The 18882-nt window shown below is 49.5% G+C and overlaps 1 protein-coding gene across 3 annotated transcripts in view; it reads right to left on the reverse strand.

Annotated features, from left to right (window-relative positions):
• The window catches only part of Tbc1d9b (TBC1 domain family member 9B), a 39313-nt gene extending 21037 nt beyond the window's left edge, over positions 1 to 18276 (reverse strand). For 2 of the 3 annotated variants that reach the window (XM_051180821.1, XM_051180820.1), the window contains exons 1-6: positions 18081 to 18276; positions 13694 to 13804; positions 8452 to 8570; positions 3287 to 3515; positions 2142 to 2400; positions 467 to 674 (exon numbers count right to left, since the gene is read on the reverse strand). In XM_051180821.1, coding sequence (XP_051036778.1) covers positions 467 to 674; positions 2142 to 2400; positions 3287 to 3515; positions 8452 to 8570; positions 13694 to 13804; positions 18081 to 18198 — 1044 coding nt within the window. In that variant the 5' untranslated portion in view covers positions 18199 to 18276. Of the gene's footprint in view, positions 1 to 466; positions 675 to 2141; positions 2401 to 3286; positions 3516 to 8451; positions 8571 to 13693; positions 13805 to 18080 lie in introns of those variants that run through there. The other variant, XM_051180822.1, reaches the window with a different exon arrangement.
• Between the last annotated feature and the right edge of the window lie 606 nt (positions 18277 to 18882).

An 18882-nucleotide genomic window follows, 5' to 3' on the forward strand; every position in this document is an offset into this window, starting at 1 on the left:
AGAATACTGAAAGCCCTAAGAGGTCACAAGAGGCAGTTGAGCACTGGGAGAAGATGCTGGAGGGTCCTAGGCAGGACACCATCACACTCTGCCTGTCATCGTCAGTTTTTCTGGCTGCACTGGGAGGAGGATGTGTCCTTAAGGGATCAGATGTGGTTGGGACTTTCCTGAAGAGGCCTGGAGCCTATTGTGTCCTAGACGGTAGCTGTGGAGATGAAGGGATAGACTTTGGAGAGAGTCCTGACAGGACATCGGTGGTTAGAATGCAAACACCAGGAAACAGTCAGAATCAAGGATGACTCCACTTCTCCCTGGACAATGGAGGGCAGAATGTCACTTAGTAAATGCTTCTGGGAGCAAAACCCAAGAGCTCACAGGATGAATCACAGAGCTGCCCTGGGTTAAGGGGTCTATGGGTCATCCTGATTGGCTGCAGAGCTCTGCCAAAAGAGCCAGAGATGCTCACCTCCCTCAGGGGTATGATGAGGCGGCATGCATCTTCTTCCTTGCTGGCAAAGCAGATGTAGTTATTGGAGATGAACATCTGGCCAGGGATGTGTAGCTTGTTAAATGGTGTCCAGAGGGTGCAGCCTGTGTGGCCATCCAGCCGCTCATCTTTGGGAAGTCTGAAGGTGGCCCTGTAGCACTCATTCTTGGCTCGGGCATCCAGGTCTCTGAGGAAACAAAGTGATTAGTTAGGGTAGGGAAAGAATTTACTGTTTCCACAGTGTTTTCCAGATATCTGGGGTTTTCCAGTGAGCAAGTCATGTTTGGGAACTGGAGATTAAGAAAAAAAAGAATTTTTTTTTGAGACAGGGTTTCTCTGTGTAACAGTTCTGGCTGTCCTGGAATTCACTTTGTAGACCAGGCTGGCCTCAAACTCACGGAGATTTGCCTGCCTCTGCCTACTGAGTGCTGGGATTAAAAGTCACCACTGCCTGGCCAAGATGTGGTTTTTATGCACCCAGCAGGAGGGACAGAACATAATGTTCCCTTGAGGCTGTATGATTTGAAAGGACACCTAGAAACTCTGCTACTTGGTACTGAAGGACAGGCAGTTCTTGGAGTTGCTTCTACCTTGCTTGGCTCAGGCCCGCAAGACATGGGCCCTGAGGTTATTTCTCTACTCAGGAAAGAGCTAACCCCGCCTTGAAACCCAGACAAGATGCCCCAGCAAGGAGCAGTGGGGCTAAATCCAAAATGTATGCTGGCTCTCACTGAACAGAAATGGACAATGGCCATGGATGCGGCCTGATCTTGCTTGTTCCAGGGTATGTCCACACAGACGCATCTTCCTAGGTCCCCAGGGAGCTTCTACCCTAACCAGAAGCTGAGCATGCACCCAGACTCAGTGTGGGTCACTGCTTGCCAAGCTTCCAGCACTGCTTGTCTTTCTGGTCACCTTGTCACTCCCATCAGAAGGGTGTCGTCGTCCTGCACAATATCCTGACCTAGAAGGTGCAGCACGGTCCTACAGCTGGCGAAGGGTGCAGCCTAGGAAGTAATCTAACTGAGACGAGCTCTCCAAACACCAGTGTTGAATACAGCACCACTTACCCTGGCCGTAGAGCCCAGGAAACTTCTACAATCTCAGTCAAATGAGTGGGTTTCCTGTGAGGCTAGAACCCAAGGCCTAAACAGAAGCGATCTGCTGAGCTGGCCGCCTCGACCCACTCTCCAGTCACTCCCACGGGCAGAATGGCAGTGGCCTCAGCTCTACCTGGGGCTTGTCTCCTTTGCTAGCTTTGGGCCTTAGGACACACACTCCCCCCCCCCCCAGAGGAAGGAAGGCTGTGCAACCCCAGCAGTCATTTAGCAGTCTTCTAATCTCAGCATATTCCGACTGAAGTGGCTTACACTCTAGATCCACTGTTTCTTGGTTGAGGGACATCTCTGTCACCCAGCATCCTGATCTGAGACCGGGAGATGGGAGACTACTCCCCACATAAGGCATTTCTTCCCCACGGTGGTATTTGTGGCTCTCCCAATACCATACTGCAATTGTCTGTTTGCTGGCTTCCTTCCCAAGTAGTGGGCCCGTCAGGACATGAGCTGGACACCCGGCAGTGTTGGTGGGTCTAGCCCAAGGGGACCATTCTCACTGCTGTGGGATCTCCCCATTTCTCAGGAGGGTGGCATACCGCTTTAGAGCTGAGATGTTCTTATGTGGCCGGATGGGTCTAGGCAGGGCCTTGTCCTCCAGGAAGCCTCCACTGTCCAGCAGTTGTCGTATGGCCAGGTTGGCCAGCTGTTCCATGAGCTTGAAGGTCTCACCAATGTTAAGGAACATGGAGAAGAATAGTTCCTGGTCCCGTGTGTCCACACGTATGCTCTCGGGGAAGAGCAAAGTGGCATTCTTCTCTAGGCGTGTGACGTCCACCCACTGTACCACCAGGCTCACTGGTAACAGGGACAAACACACCATCCATTACAAGTGGACAAAGGTGAGAACTCCATTCGCTTTCAGAACACCTCCCCCATTGCTTCCTAAGGACACTATTTACTTCCATCCCTCCATGCCTGAGTCTAGTCTTGCTAAGATAGCATGATCTACAAGGAGGCACCAGCCCATGGGGTTCATGCTGCTCCAAGACCAACCTTAGTCAGGGAATGGTGGATGAAGATGGAAAGGAAAAACAAAAAACAAAAAAACGCAGAGAAGAACTAGCTAAGACACTGGCCCCAAGGGGCCCCACTGGGTAGGAACCAAGTCACAGTACGGTAAGACTGGCACAGAGCAGGATACCAGCCTCCACAGGGAAGGTGACTGGCCACTGCAGTCTTGACAGGTAAACAGTAAGGGCAGGAGGAGGGCAAGGAGGGCATGGAGGGAGGTGGGCTCAGGAACTAGTGCTGACAGCTGCCAACCGGGTTAGCAGTAGGCTAACCGGGGTGACAGGAACAGCAGAGGGAACCTGACAGCCATGCTGGGATTGCAGCTTGCCTCCCAAGGTCAGGGTGTTCTGCAGGAGAGACCTGTAGTAGGTGACCGTGGCATATACCTGGGCTCCATAAAATCTAAAGGCACTTAAGGAAGACGTGCTGCTGAGCACAACACCGGAAGCGAGAAGCAAGAGGCCTTAGCTGCTGCAAAAGCCCACAGAGGGTTGTGGACGCAGGAGCTGGCAGGCGCAGGTAGTTAGGGTGGCATCTGGGTTTGGGGGAGAGACAAAATATCTGGGTGCAGAGAGGAGGGAGACGCACTAGGAGGTGAGTTCAGGGGGTGAGGGCATAGGGACCTGGGTGTGAGGGGGAACTAAACAAAGGCATGCCTTCTGCCCCTCACCTTCCTTCCCCAGCAGGAAGGAGTAGAAGCACAGGTGGTTGACGGTCAAGTACAGCCAGCCCTGCCGTGGCACTCGGCCCTTCCAGAAGCTACAGGAGTAGTAGTTGACTAGCTTCTCGCCCTCTGGCATGCCGAACTGCTTCCGCATCTTTAGCTCTGCCTCCTTAAATTTCCCCGGGTCCTCATCCCCCTGGGGCTGCAGGTTCTTGTTCTCTTCTGCAATGATGCCCTAGAAGGGACAACAGGGCTTGGCCACTGAGCATGTCAGAGCAGTCCCAGAAAGGAGCAGAGAGCCCAGGAGCCCAGAATCCAGGACTGTTTCCCTTTAATTAAAACACTTTGGCAGTGGTGGTGGTGCACACCTATAATCCCAGCACTTGGGAGGCAGAAACAAGCGGATCTCTGTGAGTTCAAAGCCAGTCTGGTCTACAGATCGAGTTCCAGGACAGGCTGACTCCTAATTTTTTGAGGGGGTCTCAAGCAGCCTAGGCTGACTTCAAATGCTATATGTAGCCAATCTTCTGTTTACTGCCCAAATGCTGAGACTTCAGGCATCTGCCACCACACTTAGCTTAGGTGGTGCTAGGACCAAACCCCGAGGCTTGCGCATGCTCAGCATATACTCTAACCGCGGAGCCACATTCCTGGACCTCAATTACTTTTTAGTAGTAGCATACGAAGGTTTCCTTATGACATTTTCTTCCTTCCCTTCAGGCCCCTTTCCTAGGTTTTGGCCGGTAGCTAACCCTCCCTCCCTCTCTCTGCTAGAGCACCTGGGAGACCTAAGAGCAGGGAGCAGAGGCTAATAGCAGCCGCTCCGCCTTTCCCCCGTGACTTTCTCACTGGAGTTGCCAGCCCTGTGCCTTCAACAACTTCCCACTCTCAGGAGTGCCAGTCCTTCCTTACCTGTCAAAATCACATGGTACATTTTAAATACCTGATTTAGTTCTTGTTTTTAACATAGTTATTTAGGCTAAATATCAGGATTATTTAACCTTTTGTTTATTATCTCTCTCTCTCTCTCTCTCTGTGTGTGTGTGTGTGTGTGTGTGCATGGTATGTGTGCACAGACATGTGAGAACAACTTTGTGGAGTTGGTTCTTCCCTTCTGTCCATGTGGGTTCTAGCAGCAGAACTCAGGTTGCTAGACTTGCACAGCAAGTGCCTTTCCCAGCCACACCATCTCTTAGGGCCTAGGCTTCTGTCTTAATTAGGGTTTTTATTGCTGCAACAAAACACCATGACCCAAAAGCAAGTTGTGGAGGAAAGGGTTTACTTAGCTTAAACTTCTTCATTGCTGTTCATGATCAAAGACAGGAACTCAAGCAGGCCTGGAATCTGGAGGCAGAAGCTGATGCAGAAACTATGGAGGGCGCTGCTTATTGACTTGCTCACCCTGGCTAGCTCAGCCTGCTTTCTTATAGAATCCAGGACCACCAGCAGGGACCTCCTCCACTACAGCTCGATCTCACGGAGGTGTTTCCTCAACTGAGGCTCCTTCCATTCTGATGACTCTATCTTGTGTCAGGCTGACATAAAACCAGCCAGTACATCTCCTTTCCTTTTCCAAACTGAAGATATGTAAGCTATAGTAAAGGGTAGGCCAAGTCATGCCTCCTAACAAACTCCCAAGGCTGTTTCTGCCACTCCCTCTTTCCAAAGGACCCCGCTTTGCACACTTCATATTTCCTCTCCCATGTGGCTTACCAGAGGCTCTTTGTCCTGGGTCCTGTCTGTTTCTGGATCCACCACACTACTCTTCTATTCGATCTCTCTCTCTCTCTCTCTTTTTTAAAAAGCAATTAGTTTTGGTCTTAGAATTTCTACTTCCTTCCATTTAATTTTCTGGTTTCTCTGGAGTTGTTTCTAACTTACTAAATGGGACACCTGGCTCATTAATGTCACCAGAGTCTATCCTAACATTTAAAAGTTCCTTCTGTGTCCTGCTGCTGCTTCACACCAATTGCAATGTATAGCATTTCAACCATCATGTAGATGGTTTTTCTGCTGTGTTCACAGCTGTGGGCATGAACGTGTATATCTGTGTGCACGTGTGTGGAGGCAGGTGGTTTCTGCCAGGTTAATTTTCTGATTGCTTTCCACCCTATACATCAAGACTTGGTCTGTTACTTGGGCCCAGAACCATTGATTGGCTAGTCTTGCTAGCCAGCTTTCTCTGGGGAATCCTTGCTTCTATCTTCTGGTGCTGGGATAAGCAGGATGCCATGGCCACTCAGCATTTACATGGATACCGGGGATTTGAACTCCAGGCCTTGTGCTTGGAAGGTGAGAGTTTTACCTGCTATCTCCTAGCCTCCTTGTTTGGCTTTACGTTTCTAAATTTCCATGGACTATCTTGTGATCCCCAAAGGCTATCTGGGGCTTCATCCTCATCACAGCATCACTGTGAATTGGTGTGGTGGACCTGTAAGAGGTGGGGCCCAGTGGGAAGTCTTATGATCACTGGGGACATGCCTTTAAGAGGATACGGTGGTGGCACACGCCTTTAATTCCAGTACTTAGGAGGCAGAGGCAGGCGATCTCTGTGACTTCTAGGCCAGCCTGGTATATTGAGAGAGCTCTAAGACAGCTTCCAAAGCTACAGAGAAAACCCTGTCTTGAAAAACCAAAAACAAACAACCCCCAAAACAAACAAACAAACAAAAAAGAGGATGCAGGGAAAGCTGGGCATGGTGAACTCAGGAGGCAAGGCAGACAGATGGCTGTGAGTTTGAACCTACTGTGGTCTATGCAGTGAGTTCTAGGCTAGCCAGAGTTACATTGTGAGACCTGGCCTTTTTTTTTTTTTTTTTTTTTTTTATGTAAGAGTATGGGCACCCTAATTCCCTCCCTTCTCTTCCATGTCTTGGCTGTGAGTTGAGCATATTTGCTTGGTCACACACTTGGATCATGATGTGTCTGCCAACAGAGGCTAACAGGGCAAAATCCAACAGAACTATAAGTAAATAAAAAAACAAACACAAGCCCCTCCAACCCCTCTCCAAAAAAAAAAAAAAAAAAAAAAAAAAAAAGACCCTTTTTGCTTTATAAGCTGATTACCTAAGGTACTTGTTACAGTTCACAAAAAATGAACTAATGTCCTGTCTTCTTTGAGCTCAGAGTCATTCTGAACATTAGTGTTCTGCTCATGTATTTGTTAGGGCTAGCATTTAGGAGCTATTTGATAAGGCTGCTAACATTACTACTACTACTCAACAGCAGCTTGGCTTTGCCTGCAGGTCCTGCCTTGAACACCAGTGTATGCAAAGAAGGGCTAAGAAACTCGGTGTCCAATGTGATGAATTCACAAAGCTTGCTGAAAGCAACTCTGCACTGTCAAACCCCATGCAGCAGGGGTCTGCCTGGGAATCTCAGTGTAGCCCGGGCTGGTCTGGAACTCACATGCTTCTACTTGCCTCCTGAGTATTGGGATCACAGGTGTGTGCTATTATGCTTGGCTTCAAAATCATTATTTGGCTATAAACTAATCCATTAAGCATACCACACATGACTTAATAACTCCCCTGAAGATAATGCACTGAGCAGAATAAGCACTTAGAAAGTACTGGAAAATGCTAGCAAGATGACTGTTCTCAGATTTGCCTCTTACGGGACTGGGAGCCGCTGCTTCCCGGGCTAGGACTAATTGAGGCTGCAGGAGCACAGTCAGTCACTTTGCATCTATGATGGCACCACAGAGCACATCTTGAGAATTGCTGCATAAAAAGGCATGTTCTTTTTTGTTTGTTTTTTGTTTTTCAAGGCAGGGTTTCTCTGTGTAGCCCTGGCTGTTCTGGAACACAAACTCACAGAGATCCACCTGCCTCTGCCTCCCACGTGCTGGAATTAAAGGCGTGCATCATCACACCTGGCTCTTATGCGCCTTTAAACTCTAAGATACTTTATTATTTCATCTGGGTATGCTGGTGTATAGCTTGACTGCAGCATTTGGAACTCAAGGCCAGCCATAACTACATTGCAAGTTGAGGGCAAACATGAACTATCTAAGTTTGTGTCTCAAATGAGTAAAACAGCAATAGGAAAAGCTGGGCATGGTGCACACCTTTGATCCTAGTACTCGGGAGGCAGAGGCAGAGGCAGAGCTAGAGACCTGTGAGTTCAAGGTCAGCCTGGTCTACAAGCTCTATATAGAGACTTTCACACCAACCAAGGCTATGCAGAGAGGACCTTGTTTCAAACAAAAAAATATACCAAGAAGAAAAAAATGTTTTCCAATGTCTTCCTTCCCCTGTTGGCCAAGGACCTGGTGAATACAACTACATATCTGTATAGTTGTTCAATGTCATTTCAGAAGGAATACAAACTCCAGGTTAACCTTCAGAATCCAGAGGCCAGCCAAGGCATGGGCTCCACAGGTGTGTGGGTTAGCTTTCTGACAAACACCCGAGATAGTCAGTGTAAAAGGAAGGAAGGCTTATTTTTATTTGGCCTGATGGATCCAGAATTTTTAGTTCATGTCTGTATCACCATGTTGCTTTGATCTTGTGATGGCACAGTACACCATGGTGGAGAGTGTATAGGCCAAGAATCAAAGAACACAGAAGGGACCAGGGTCCCATTTCCCCCATTCAAGGGCACATCTCCATCCGCCTAATAGCCTTCCGTGAGTTCTCACCTCCTAAAAAGCCCAGCATCTTCCAATAAGACCACAGGCTGAGAAACAAAACAGTCAACCCCTAGCCTTTGGGGGACATTCAAGATCCCAATTAGGACCATCAGAAAATGAGAGGATGCTTCAGTTTCCATCCTGTGAAATGGGGACAAACCCTACAGCAGGTTGTCTAAAGATGAGACAAATCCGTTCTTGGAATTGGTTCTAGGACCCCCAGAGGCACACGAATTCTTGTATGCTCAAGTTTCTTCTATAAAGGACTGGGTTCCTGTATAGCCTGTGCCATCCTGTGTGCTTCAGCTCATTACAGCACACGGCACGAAGCAGGAATGCTCCCCTCTGCTGGATTGCTTCGGATAGACTGACAACAGAAGTCTTCATGTTCAGCACAGATGTAATTCTTTTTCCCAGCTATTTCTGACTCATAGGTGAATCCATGGAAGCACCGTCCCCAGGTATTGATCATCAACTGTGTGCAGCCACTACCACCCAACAAAAGGAGCAGGGGCTGTCAGTGGGACAGGAGCCTTACGTGTATCTTGCCCTTGACGAAGGTGGTGATATCTTCCTCACTCTCAAAGATGGACAGTGTCTGCAGTAAGTTGTTTTCCAGCCATTCCCAGTGTTTGGTGATCTCTTTGCGGGAAGAACCTAGTTTAGCGAGGGCAGATGAAATCATGAGGTTTCGGGATTCAAATCAGGGAGGTGGGCCCCACGTTCTCTATTTGAGGGACCAAGTCTTCAATAAAGATGAGCCTTTTTCTGCTTAAACTCCCTATTACAATGGAGGCCATAAACACAAAAAGTCAGAACTACAGAGCCCTCCCTCCCCCCAGCACGGGGGACATCTGGCTCTGAATCCCTGCCCTTCTAGAGACAATCTATGTGGCCCCAAGCTTGTGAACTCCTCAAGCTTCCTTTGTCCAGTTGACAGAATCTCTGCAGGACAGGCAAATGGTTACTGCCCTCCTGCTGGCCTCTCCACCCCCAGTGTCTGTCTGAGCACTGCAGGTCCTTGGAGAAGGCAGTGTACTGTTACTCCTAAAGGCCGGGGATTGTCTGCTCCTATTAAGGACTTAGAAGAGCAGCCCTAGGAGGCAAAGGAAATACCTGTACTGGAAAACCTTTCAGAATGGATGACTACAAGGATGGGAGGAGGGAGCATCCTATATTCTCAGGACGAAGCAGTCCATGGGACTTGGCAGGAAAAACAGTCATGCCCATACCCTATGGCCTATCAACCAGAGGATAGGACCTAGTGAAAATGCTTCACTACTGAGCCCCAGCCCCAGCCCCGAAGAAGACACCCTTTTCTAATTGACAAAACCCTTGTAGCAGCTGAGCTGGTGACCCGGACCCCTTCCTGGTGGCCCCCAGCCCCTCCCACCTACAGCCCTGCTCACAGCTCTGCTGCAGCCTGGATGGATTTGTTAGGGATGTCTGGTTTACATTTATTTATTTACTCATTCATTTATTTATTTATCAAGCCAATCCCATCTCCCCCTCCCACTTTCCCCACCTTTTCCTACCCCCCCCCCCATCCACTCCTCAGAGAAAGTGAGGCCTCCCATGGGGAGTCAACAAAGTCTGTCACATCACCACGTTGAGGCAGGACCAAGGCCCTCCCCCCTCTATCTAGGCTGAGCAGAGTATTCATCCACAGGGAATGAGCCCCAAAAGGCCAGTTCATGCACTAGGGATAAATCTTGGTCCCAGGGCCAGTGGCCCCACAGACTGCCCAAGCCACACAACTGACACCCACATTCAGAGGGCCTAGTTCGGTCCAAGCAGCTCACTAAGCAGATAAGCAACCCCACAGCATGGAGTCTCTCCCTTGATGGCTCTGGGAGGGCGCCACCGAGTCACACTGGAGATGCTCTCTGTCAGCACGCCCCTTTAGTCGCCCATTTTCTGTCCCTGGTTTTTCTTTGCACTTCTCTTATGGTCCCCTCCTTTAGTGCACAGAGGTCAGGTCTGGTTGGTAGAAAGGGATTTCTTTCTGCCTCTTCTGTTTTTGGCCAAGAACCCATATTCAAATTCAGAAGTTAAATCGACATATGACACAACTCTCAGTATCCTTTCTTTTTTTTAAATTTAGATTTATTTTATTTTGGTTTTTCGAGACAGGGTTTCCTTGTGTAGCCCTGGCTGTCCTGGAACTCACTTTGTAGACCAAGCTGGCCTCAAACTCACAGAGTTCTGCCTGTTTCTGCCTCCTGAGTCCTGGGATTAAAGGTGTGCACCACCACTGCCCAGAGTTATGTGTAGCAATGTTTTGCCTGCATGTATGTACACTTCTGTGTGCCCCATAGGTCAGAAGAGGGGGTTGGATCTTCTGGAACTAGAGTTTTGGGTGGTTGTGAGCCACCACATAGGTGCTAGGAATCAAACTGGGGTCCTTTGCAAGAATAGCAGGTGCTCTAACTACTGAGCCATCCCACCAGCCCTCAGGACCATTTTCTTTTATACAAACCCAGCAACCTTAGATGGATGACACTACCATTCTGTCTGCATCTGTTTGTATTTTAAAGATTTTTTTTTTTTTTTTTTTTTTTTACAGACAGGGTTTCTCTGTGTAGCTCTATAGACCAGGCTGGCCTCAAATTCACAGAGATCCACCTGCCTCTGCCTCCTGAGTGCTGGGATTAACGGCGTGTGCCACCACCGCCTGGCTACTTGTTTGTATTTTAATTATAAATGTTTATATATACATTTAGTTAAAAGAAATTCACTCATTTAATATTAAGGACACATATTATACCATCTCTGGCAGGTGCTGGGGATAAAAAAAAATGCAGTGGCTAATTAGACTATTGAGTGTCATTCCTGTTTCTAGAACTTTCCATGGGTCTCCCTTCACTTCGTCTAGGACCCCTTAGAGACGACTTACTGTATGCAGCTGAGGCATAGGAAGGTTCAGTATGTTAACCAAAGCCACCTCACAAGCCCAGGCTGCCTGGTGTAGCCTCTCATTCTCAGGGGTTCCCATCTGACAGGCCTAACTTCTTGTCAGCAGCGGGACAGCCAGGTCAAGCCGAGGAGTAGGAGGAGCAGCTGTGTGGGTCTGAGGAATCTGGGGAGGTGACTAGGGGGGGTACTAGGTGAGTACTCAACAGGGCAGGCGGGGACACTGCTCAGAAGCTGGCACAGGGCTGGTGGGAGCCACAGGCTCTGCAGGCATGAACACCAGGGCATAGCTGGGGAGGGGTTCGGGAAGGGAGGTGGACCAATTCTGGACATCCTGAATACCAAGGGAAGACCCTGGGTGCTGGGCAGATTCCAGCAGGACATCTGGTGTTGGCAAGCTGCTTCTGAGACAGTGGGGAGGGAGGTGCAGGTGTGACCAGGGCCGGATGGCATCTGGAGACAGGAAAGGGAGAGGGGTATGCACTAGGATTGGTTTCTGCAGTATGGTCTGAACCTTCCTTAGCACCGGGCCCCACTGAACTGCAGGGCTGTCATCCCTCCCTACTCTCCTCTCCCCTACCCTGCTGCGGCCCTTGGCACCATGGCCTTTTCCTGTACGCTCCCTGAGAAAGGACACACTGAGCCAGAGTCGTACTCATGCTGGGTGGGAAGATGGCTCAGTGGGTGAGAGCTCTAGGTATACAAGTGGACTGGCCTGAGTTTGATCTAGTGAACCCATGTAAAGAGCTGGATGTGACAGCATGTATCTGTAATGCTAGCATTTCTTCAGAGAGATGGGAGGCAGAGATAGGAAAATTACCTGGAAGTTCTTAGGCTAGCTGGTCTGGTGTACACAGCATGTGTGCATGCTCATATGTGAACACACACTAAATTAATTTTGTTCAAAATGTAACTTGTCTCCTTGGGACCAAGGCACTACAGTTTCCCATTTGGGCAGAACACACGGAACAAGGAATCCCATCTCCCGAAGGTAATCCTTGTAGGCTCCCAGTACCCACTGTGGTCTGAAACCAGGAGATCTGGGGTCTTGCTGCCTTTCTCCACTTGGTCTTGGCACACTGACCTCTCTAATTCACACTGTTTTACTTGCTCTCACAGACGCAGGTCACTGCTGTTCTGGTTGCCAAGGAGGAGGGAATACAGTAATACCTGGGGCAAAGGGACTATTTCAAGGTTGCTACCTGCCTGTGCTCTTAATCCTTTGATCCTCTAACCTCCACCCTGATGGTAGGGTCCAATTTTGAGGGCTATATACTCCCCCATCCTGTGCTGACATATGCAAGGCAACTGTGGTACCCCTCAGCTACACTTCTAGTCCTTTAGGTTATTTCATTTATTTGATATTATTTTTAATGCTCTTCCCCGTCCCCTGCCCCCCCCCCCCCCCAACAGGGTTTCTTTCTGTAGCCCTACATGTCCTGGAAATTACTCTATAAACCAGGCTGGTCTCAAACTCACAGCTCCATCTCCCTCTGCCTTCAGAGTGCTGGGATTAAAGGCCTGAGCCATTACTGCTTGGCTTATTTTTTGAAACAAAGTCTCATGTTGCCCAGGCTGGCCTTGAACTTGCTTCAGGACCAAGGATGACAGAATCCCTGAACCTCTCAAGTACTGGGATTATAGGCGTGTGCCACCATGCCCAGTTTGTGTGGTGCTGGGGGTCAAATGCAGGGGTTCATGATGCTAGACACACACTCACCAAGCTACATACCCTCATCTACTGTTTATATAAGACAGAGGCTTGCTAAATCACCCAAGCTGGTCTCACATTCATGATGCTCACACCCCAGCCTGAGATTATAGGTGTATCACCACAGCTGGCTGAGGTCCAGGCCACCAAGGAAAACCAGGATCCTGCAGGACGGTAATAGCATGGCTTATAACCAGAGAGGTATCTGCTAACACACGAGCAGGTGTCTGGGGTCTGAGCTGCTACTCTGTGCAATGCTAACAGGGAACTGGATTGCTCTGGACCACGGTTTTCTCATCTTCAAAACAGAGGCTTAAAGAACCTGTGAGGAGGCTCAGGTGAGTGCCTGCCACACAGGAAGTGGTGTCTGAACACGGAGCCACTTCCGCATGAATGGTACACACTGACCATCCTCCTACACAGGCCTAGGTGGGCTCACCTCATCTGATCTAAACAAGGCAGCTTCAGTAGAGTCCCGTCACTCACAATGGATATACGCCACAAGGCCCCTCAAACACTGAATTAGAGACCACCCAACCATTACCCCAGGCTAAGTGCAAGGAGAATGTCTGGATGTTTCATCAACCCACCAATTGTGACTTTCTCTCTTGTGCTTTCTATTTAAAGATGCTTTGAAATGAAGTGTATGGAAAGGACCAGGCTTCACTCCTGAGCAAGCTTCTCCGAGGCCCTTTCTGTGAGGGGCACCCCATCTTCCCACACTGAGGAGGGGAGGCAGTACTCTAGCACTCTCCGTGGGGCTCATCCTCATCAGTGAAACCACCACAGAGCAGAAAGATGGGAAAACGTGTCACCCCACAGAGTGTTTCCAGTAGAGACCAAAACAAGAAGGCCAAGAGCTGACCTGACCCAGCTCAGCTGGGACCCAGGCCATCCTAGGAGGCAAATTTCTTACTGCACGTGTAAGAGTATCGAACCGCTAGTTGTGTCAATGAGGAGGCCACAAGTGAATCTGAATAATAAATGGAATCTGAAAATGCTGAATCTTCAAACTATGAGGTGTCTCCCTTGAGACAAGGTGGAAGAGAGAACAAGGGCTCTAGGGAAGTCCTAGCCTATGTCCCCAGGAGCTCACAAGAATGTAGGTTTCTTGTCCCCTCCTTCCCAGTGTGACCTCACGACTCAGGGCACTTACCACATGCCACTGTCCAATAGATCTGTGAGTCCTGGGTCTGGTGCAGGATGCGGTAAGGGGCCACACGGGCGCTGGAGTCCAGGACCACATCCAAGGTGCCCACGAGAAGACCTGTGGGCAGGGCGGAGTGGTGGAAGGTGAGCGCCCTGGGGGTGTGGCCTGGCCTGAGGCCAAGCACAAAGCACCACCTCAGGAAGGAGTAGCCTCAGCAGGGCCACACAGCTGGACTTCTTACTCCTCACAAGCTTCCTGCCAGAGATTCTCAAAACTTCCCCTCCTGTTTCTGCTGGAAGCATCTGTTATTTTCTTGGCTCAGAAGTACTTACAGCAGAGGTCTTTTGATACAGGCCCTCACTATCCAGCCTTAGCTGCCTGGGGTGGGGGTAGGTCAGGCTGGCCTTGAACTCTGTTTCCCAAGTGTTGGAGTTTGTGTCAACCATGCTGGGCTGCAGTAAATGTTTAACAGGACTCAAAACTCAAAACAATTCTGGGTTTTTGCAGAAAAATACAAAATATAGACCTCAAGAATCCCAGGCTGGCCTCAAACTTGGTAGGCAAAGATGACTCAGCAGCTCCTCCAGCCCCAACCCTCCCTAGTGTAGGCATTATTATATACATGTGCCACTATGCATGCTTTATGTGTAATGCTGGGGGTGGAACCCGAGCTTTTGTGCATGCTACCAGCTATATCCAGTTGTATTCTTAATAACTTCTTTTTTTTAAAATGTGCTTTGGTGTTTGGGTGTTGAGTCCCCTGGAACTGGAGCTACAGACAGCTATGTGGGTGCTGGGAATTGAACCCAGGTCCTCTGGAAGAGGGGCCAGTATTTTTTAAAAATTATTAGCTTTTAATTTTTTCTTATTTTACATATCAATCCCAGTTACCTCTCTTTCCCATCCTTTCATGCTCCACCCCCAGCCCCATCCCATTCCCCATCCACTCCCCAGGGAGGGCGAGGGCAGCCAGTACTCTTAACCATTGAGCCATCTCTCCAGCACTGACATTTCTGTGTATGTATGTGTGTGTGTGTGTGTGTGTGTGTGTGTGTGTGCGCGTGCATCAAACCCAGGGCTTACACATGCTAGGCAGGTATCCTGGCACTGACCTACAACCTCAGATAAATACTTTCTTTAAAATGAGAAAAAATATATTACAAATTAAAATAACAAAGTAAATTCCACAGATATCACAAAATCTGGGAAAATAGCACAATGCCTTGTTTTGTTTGCTTTCGGAGACAGGGTCTGTGTTGTCCAGGCTAGCCTTGAACACATGACCCTCTCACCTCTGCTTCGAGAGTTCTGGGATCACCAGTGGTTCGCCATACCCGGCTTACACATTTATCTTCTATGACTCTTTCTAATCGCTACGCATAGGGGCACTTGTGCCCTGGCACACACGAGTAAGTAGGTGGGAGGTTTCCTCCTTCCACTATGAGCTCCAGGGACTGAACTCAAGTCTCCAGGCCTACTCAGCAAGCACATTTACCCTCTGAGCTCTTGTGAATGCCCCTCCCCTCCAGCAGTGTTGGCTGAGAACGCTGGACACTGTAACACTTTTCCTATCAAGCCCAGGAGGACAGCATAGACTTTTTTTTTTTTTTTTTCTGCGATTGTCATCACACTTCGCAATTCTGGAAGGCCTGGGCAGCCTTCAAAGTCATGGCTGAACAGGACAAGGAAACATTTTTTAGAATCATCAGATTTTGAAAGAAGTTTTTTTCCCTCTCTGGGACTGAAGCATTTTAGGGCATGTCAAGTTCTCTTTACCCTTTGGCCTGATGACACACACTGTGGCAGTACTCTTTGTCAGTGTCATCATTTCCTGGCAAATCGGCAGGAAACCCTGTCTTCTACCACTGCCCTCCTGACCCATTCTTTTTGATTACTTAAATAACGAAGTAATCAAAAAACCCTGCCCATTGTTCCTGTTTGAAATTTCTGTCTTCCTTTTCAGAGGGATTAAAAAATACGCCACTGCTGTCTTCTTGGCACACAAAACAGTTTCTATCAGTTTTATTATTCATCTTTAATACTTTTTGCTACCTACCATTTTTCATCAGACCCCCTCCATCTTAATAAATGCGATGGATGGTTACAAAACAGACACATCCAAACAGATGATTTCTCACTTGTTTTACTGAAATGTTAAAAAAAAAAAGTCACCCTAATTGCTGTTAGGGATCCAGGGAGACGGCTCAGCTAGTAAAATGACTACTGTGCAAGCAGAAGGATCTGAGCCTGGATGCCCAGCACCCACATAAAGATGGGTGTGGCAGCTTGTGCCTGTAACTTTAGTGCTAGGAGCAGAGTGGAGTCGGATCACTGGAATCCGCTGGCAGCAAACCATCCCAAAACACAAGGTGGAGGAGAGCTAGAGAAATAGACACCCATGTCAACTTCCGGCCCCAGCACAAACATGCATGGGCTCCTGCATGTATGTATGCATACACCCACATACACACTAGAAAGTATGTAAATTGCAGTTAAATGCCACAAGCCTTTAATCCTAACACTCAGGAAGGAGAAGCAGGCTGACTTCTATGGTCTATATAACAAGTTCCAGGCCTGCCAAAGTTAAACAGTGAGACTATCTAAAAAACAAAAAACACACTCAAGCCTTCCCATTTGGAGTAAAATTTTCATTGTCCACGTTGAGGTTTTTCTTTTGGTCTTGGGAATATTCTTTTAGTCTCTGGATAAATTGCTGGCATAGCCATACTGAGGACTTGAAACCTTTTTAACCTGCTGACCACTTACTTCCTCACATCCACTCTTTAATGAGAAGTCCAGGCTGGCAAGTTATTATTGCTACTTTAAAAACTTGTTTCCTTTCTTTTTTGTTTTTTTAAGACAGGGTTTCTCTCTGTAGCCCTGGCTGTACTGGAACTCACTCTATAGACCAGCCTGGCCTCGAACTCAGAGATCCACCTGTTCCTCCCTCCTGTGCACCACACACGGGTGGCTCAATTCAATTTTTTTTTTTTTTTTTATGGGTGTTGTATCTACAAGTATGTCTGTGTGCTGTTTTTTGTGTCTGGTGGTCATGGAGGCCTGAAGAGGGTACTGGATCCTCTAGAACTGGAATTATTGATGGCTGTCAGCTATCATGTGGGTGCTGGGATTTGAACCTGGGTCCTGCAGCCCTTAACCCCTGAGCCATCTCTCCAGGCTGGCAGTTTTTTGAAAAGATGCTTAAACAAATGTGCATTACTGATGGATCTTTCTTAGGGAGACAGTGCTCAGGACTGACATCTGTGATAGCACAATAGCCATGGCAGGTTGCACAAATCTCACTCAGTGGGATTCGGAGGAGTTCATTGAATGGCTGGCGCAGTACTCTGGACGCTCAGCCTAGGGGGACACCCAGAAGAATGATATAACAAAAGGGACTTATCATATCGTTTTCTGTGTTCCCCAGGGGCCTTGTGATAGCTTCCAAGATTGGTCAGTGTGCTGTCCATAAACACTGGGTCCTGGAGGCTAGTACAGTTCCACCTCCAGTAATCTTCAGGCCCTTTGGGAAGGAGCCTGACTGTGGAAGAGAACATTGAGTTTTCTTGGAAAGGGTACAGTTCCTTCCACATTAAGAAGTGTGGCTCACGAGAGCCTGGCAGCTGATGGCACCTATGAGAAGCCTCCAGCTACATCTGGCATGGCTGTTAGCAGCCTCACTGAAAACCAGGGCCTTTCACAGAAAATTCGCCTTATAAATGGAACCATCTGGCACCCAGCAGGGTCCACTGGGGTCTCCTGTGGAGCCCACGATACCTGAGGGCTCTGGAGCACAAGAGGCTTTGAATATAAATCCTGCTCAGTGGATTCCCACAATCCCACATGTCACACAACGTCAGAGGCACCTACTCCAGCTGCTTCTGTGAGTGGTGCTGCCTAGACACCCAAGGAGAGAGAACCTGAGCTTTCTGGGGGGGGGGCACTTCATATATAGTGATAATTATGCAAAACGAGCCTTGAGTCAGGAGATCTGATGGCATCAAGTGAAAAGAAGCTGGAGGAAAGGGAACAGAGGTCAGGGCATCTTTGATCTTTACAAAGAGACAATTCTTCGGTGGACGGGGAGTAAAGAAGAGGGCAAAAGAAAACGTGTGTTTATGTCATTTGGTCCCTCAGAGTCACTTGGAGAAACCGAGGCAGAGGGCGCGCTGGGGGACTCTGCACGCGCCTGGCTGCTAAGTTCCTCTGCAGGAGTGTGCACACGTCTCCGGGAGATCACTGCTGCCCTGCCCTGCCGCCCGGCCCGGGACGATCCTCCCCGCCCGCTCTCCGACCCCTCGCGTCGCTGCGCGTGCCCGCTGGCCCGCTGGCCGCGTCCTGCTGCCCCGCCAGGCCTGGTGCGCACAGGCCCGGCCGCCCGCGCCCCGCTCACCCGTGAGGCCGCCGCCCTTGCCGTGGCCCCGGCGCCGCTGCAGTACAAAGAAGGGGTTGGCCCGCTCCGTCACCCACAGCGCGTTGGCCACCAGCACCTCCTCCGGCCCGAGCCACATCGCGCGGCCGCTCGCACCGGGCCAGAGCCCGCGAGACGGAAGCGCGCGCCGCCGTCGCTGCGCCGGAGCCGAGCCGAGCGGAGCCGAGCGGCCGGGGCGGGGTCGAAGACGCCGGCCCGGAGGATGGCGCCCCCTGGCGGCCGCACCCGCTCCCAACGCCGCCCTCCTTCGTCTCTCCTGGCCTCGCAGTCCCGCCCAACCCCGCCACCGCGGTCCAGTTGGTGGGGAAATCACATGCTCTGGGCCGACTTGCAGCCCAGGCGCGCTAATGTTGCAAAGAGCGTCTGGAGAGGGGTTAACAGTTCTTGGTCAGCCTCGGAATTCTGAGGTTGGAATCCTCAAGATTCCAGTTGTCAGGAAGCTCTGAGACAGCTGGTGTCCTTGGAAATAAGTGTTCTCACTCCATCTGACAGATGGATTGAGGTGGCCTTAAGGCTGGGGTCACTGTTGGGCACATTTTTGCGTAAGCGAGCGGCGCTATGGTCTAGGAGCGCAGAGCCCTGCTCTTCCCTTTCCTGGCCAGAAGGAGGCAATCACTCATAGTGCAAATCCACCTTCAGATTCCAACCCAGGGCTCCTGCCACTCACTGAACCATGAAGCAAAATTAGCGTCTAAGGGATCTGTCAATTAGAGCCCCGTGAAGCAATTAGAAACAAGACTGTTTCTGACTCAAAGGGGCCCTT

This window comes from Phodopus roborovskii, unplaced genomic scaffold (genome assembly GCF_943737965.1).
Source record: "Phodopus roborovskii unplaced genomic scaffold, PHOROB, whole genome shotgun sequence".
Classification (NCBI taxonomy): domain Eukaryota; kingdom Metazoa; phylum Chordata; class Mammalia; order Rodentia; family Cricetidae; genus Phodopus; species Phodopus roborovskii.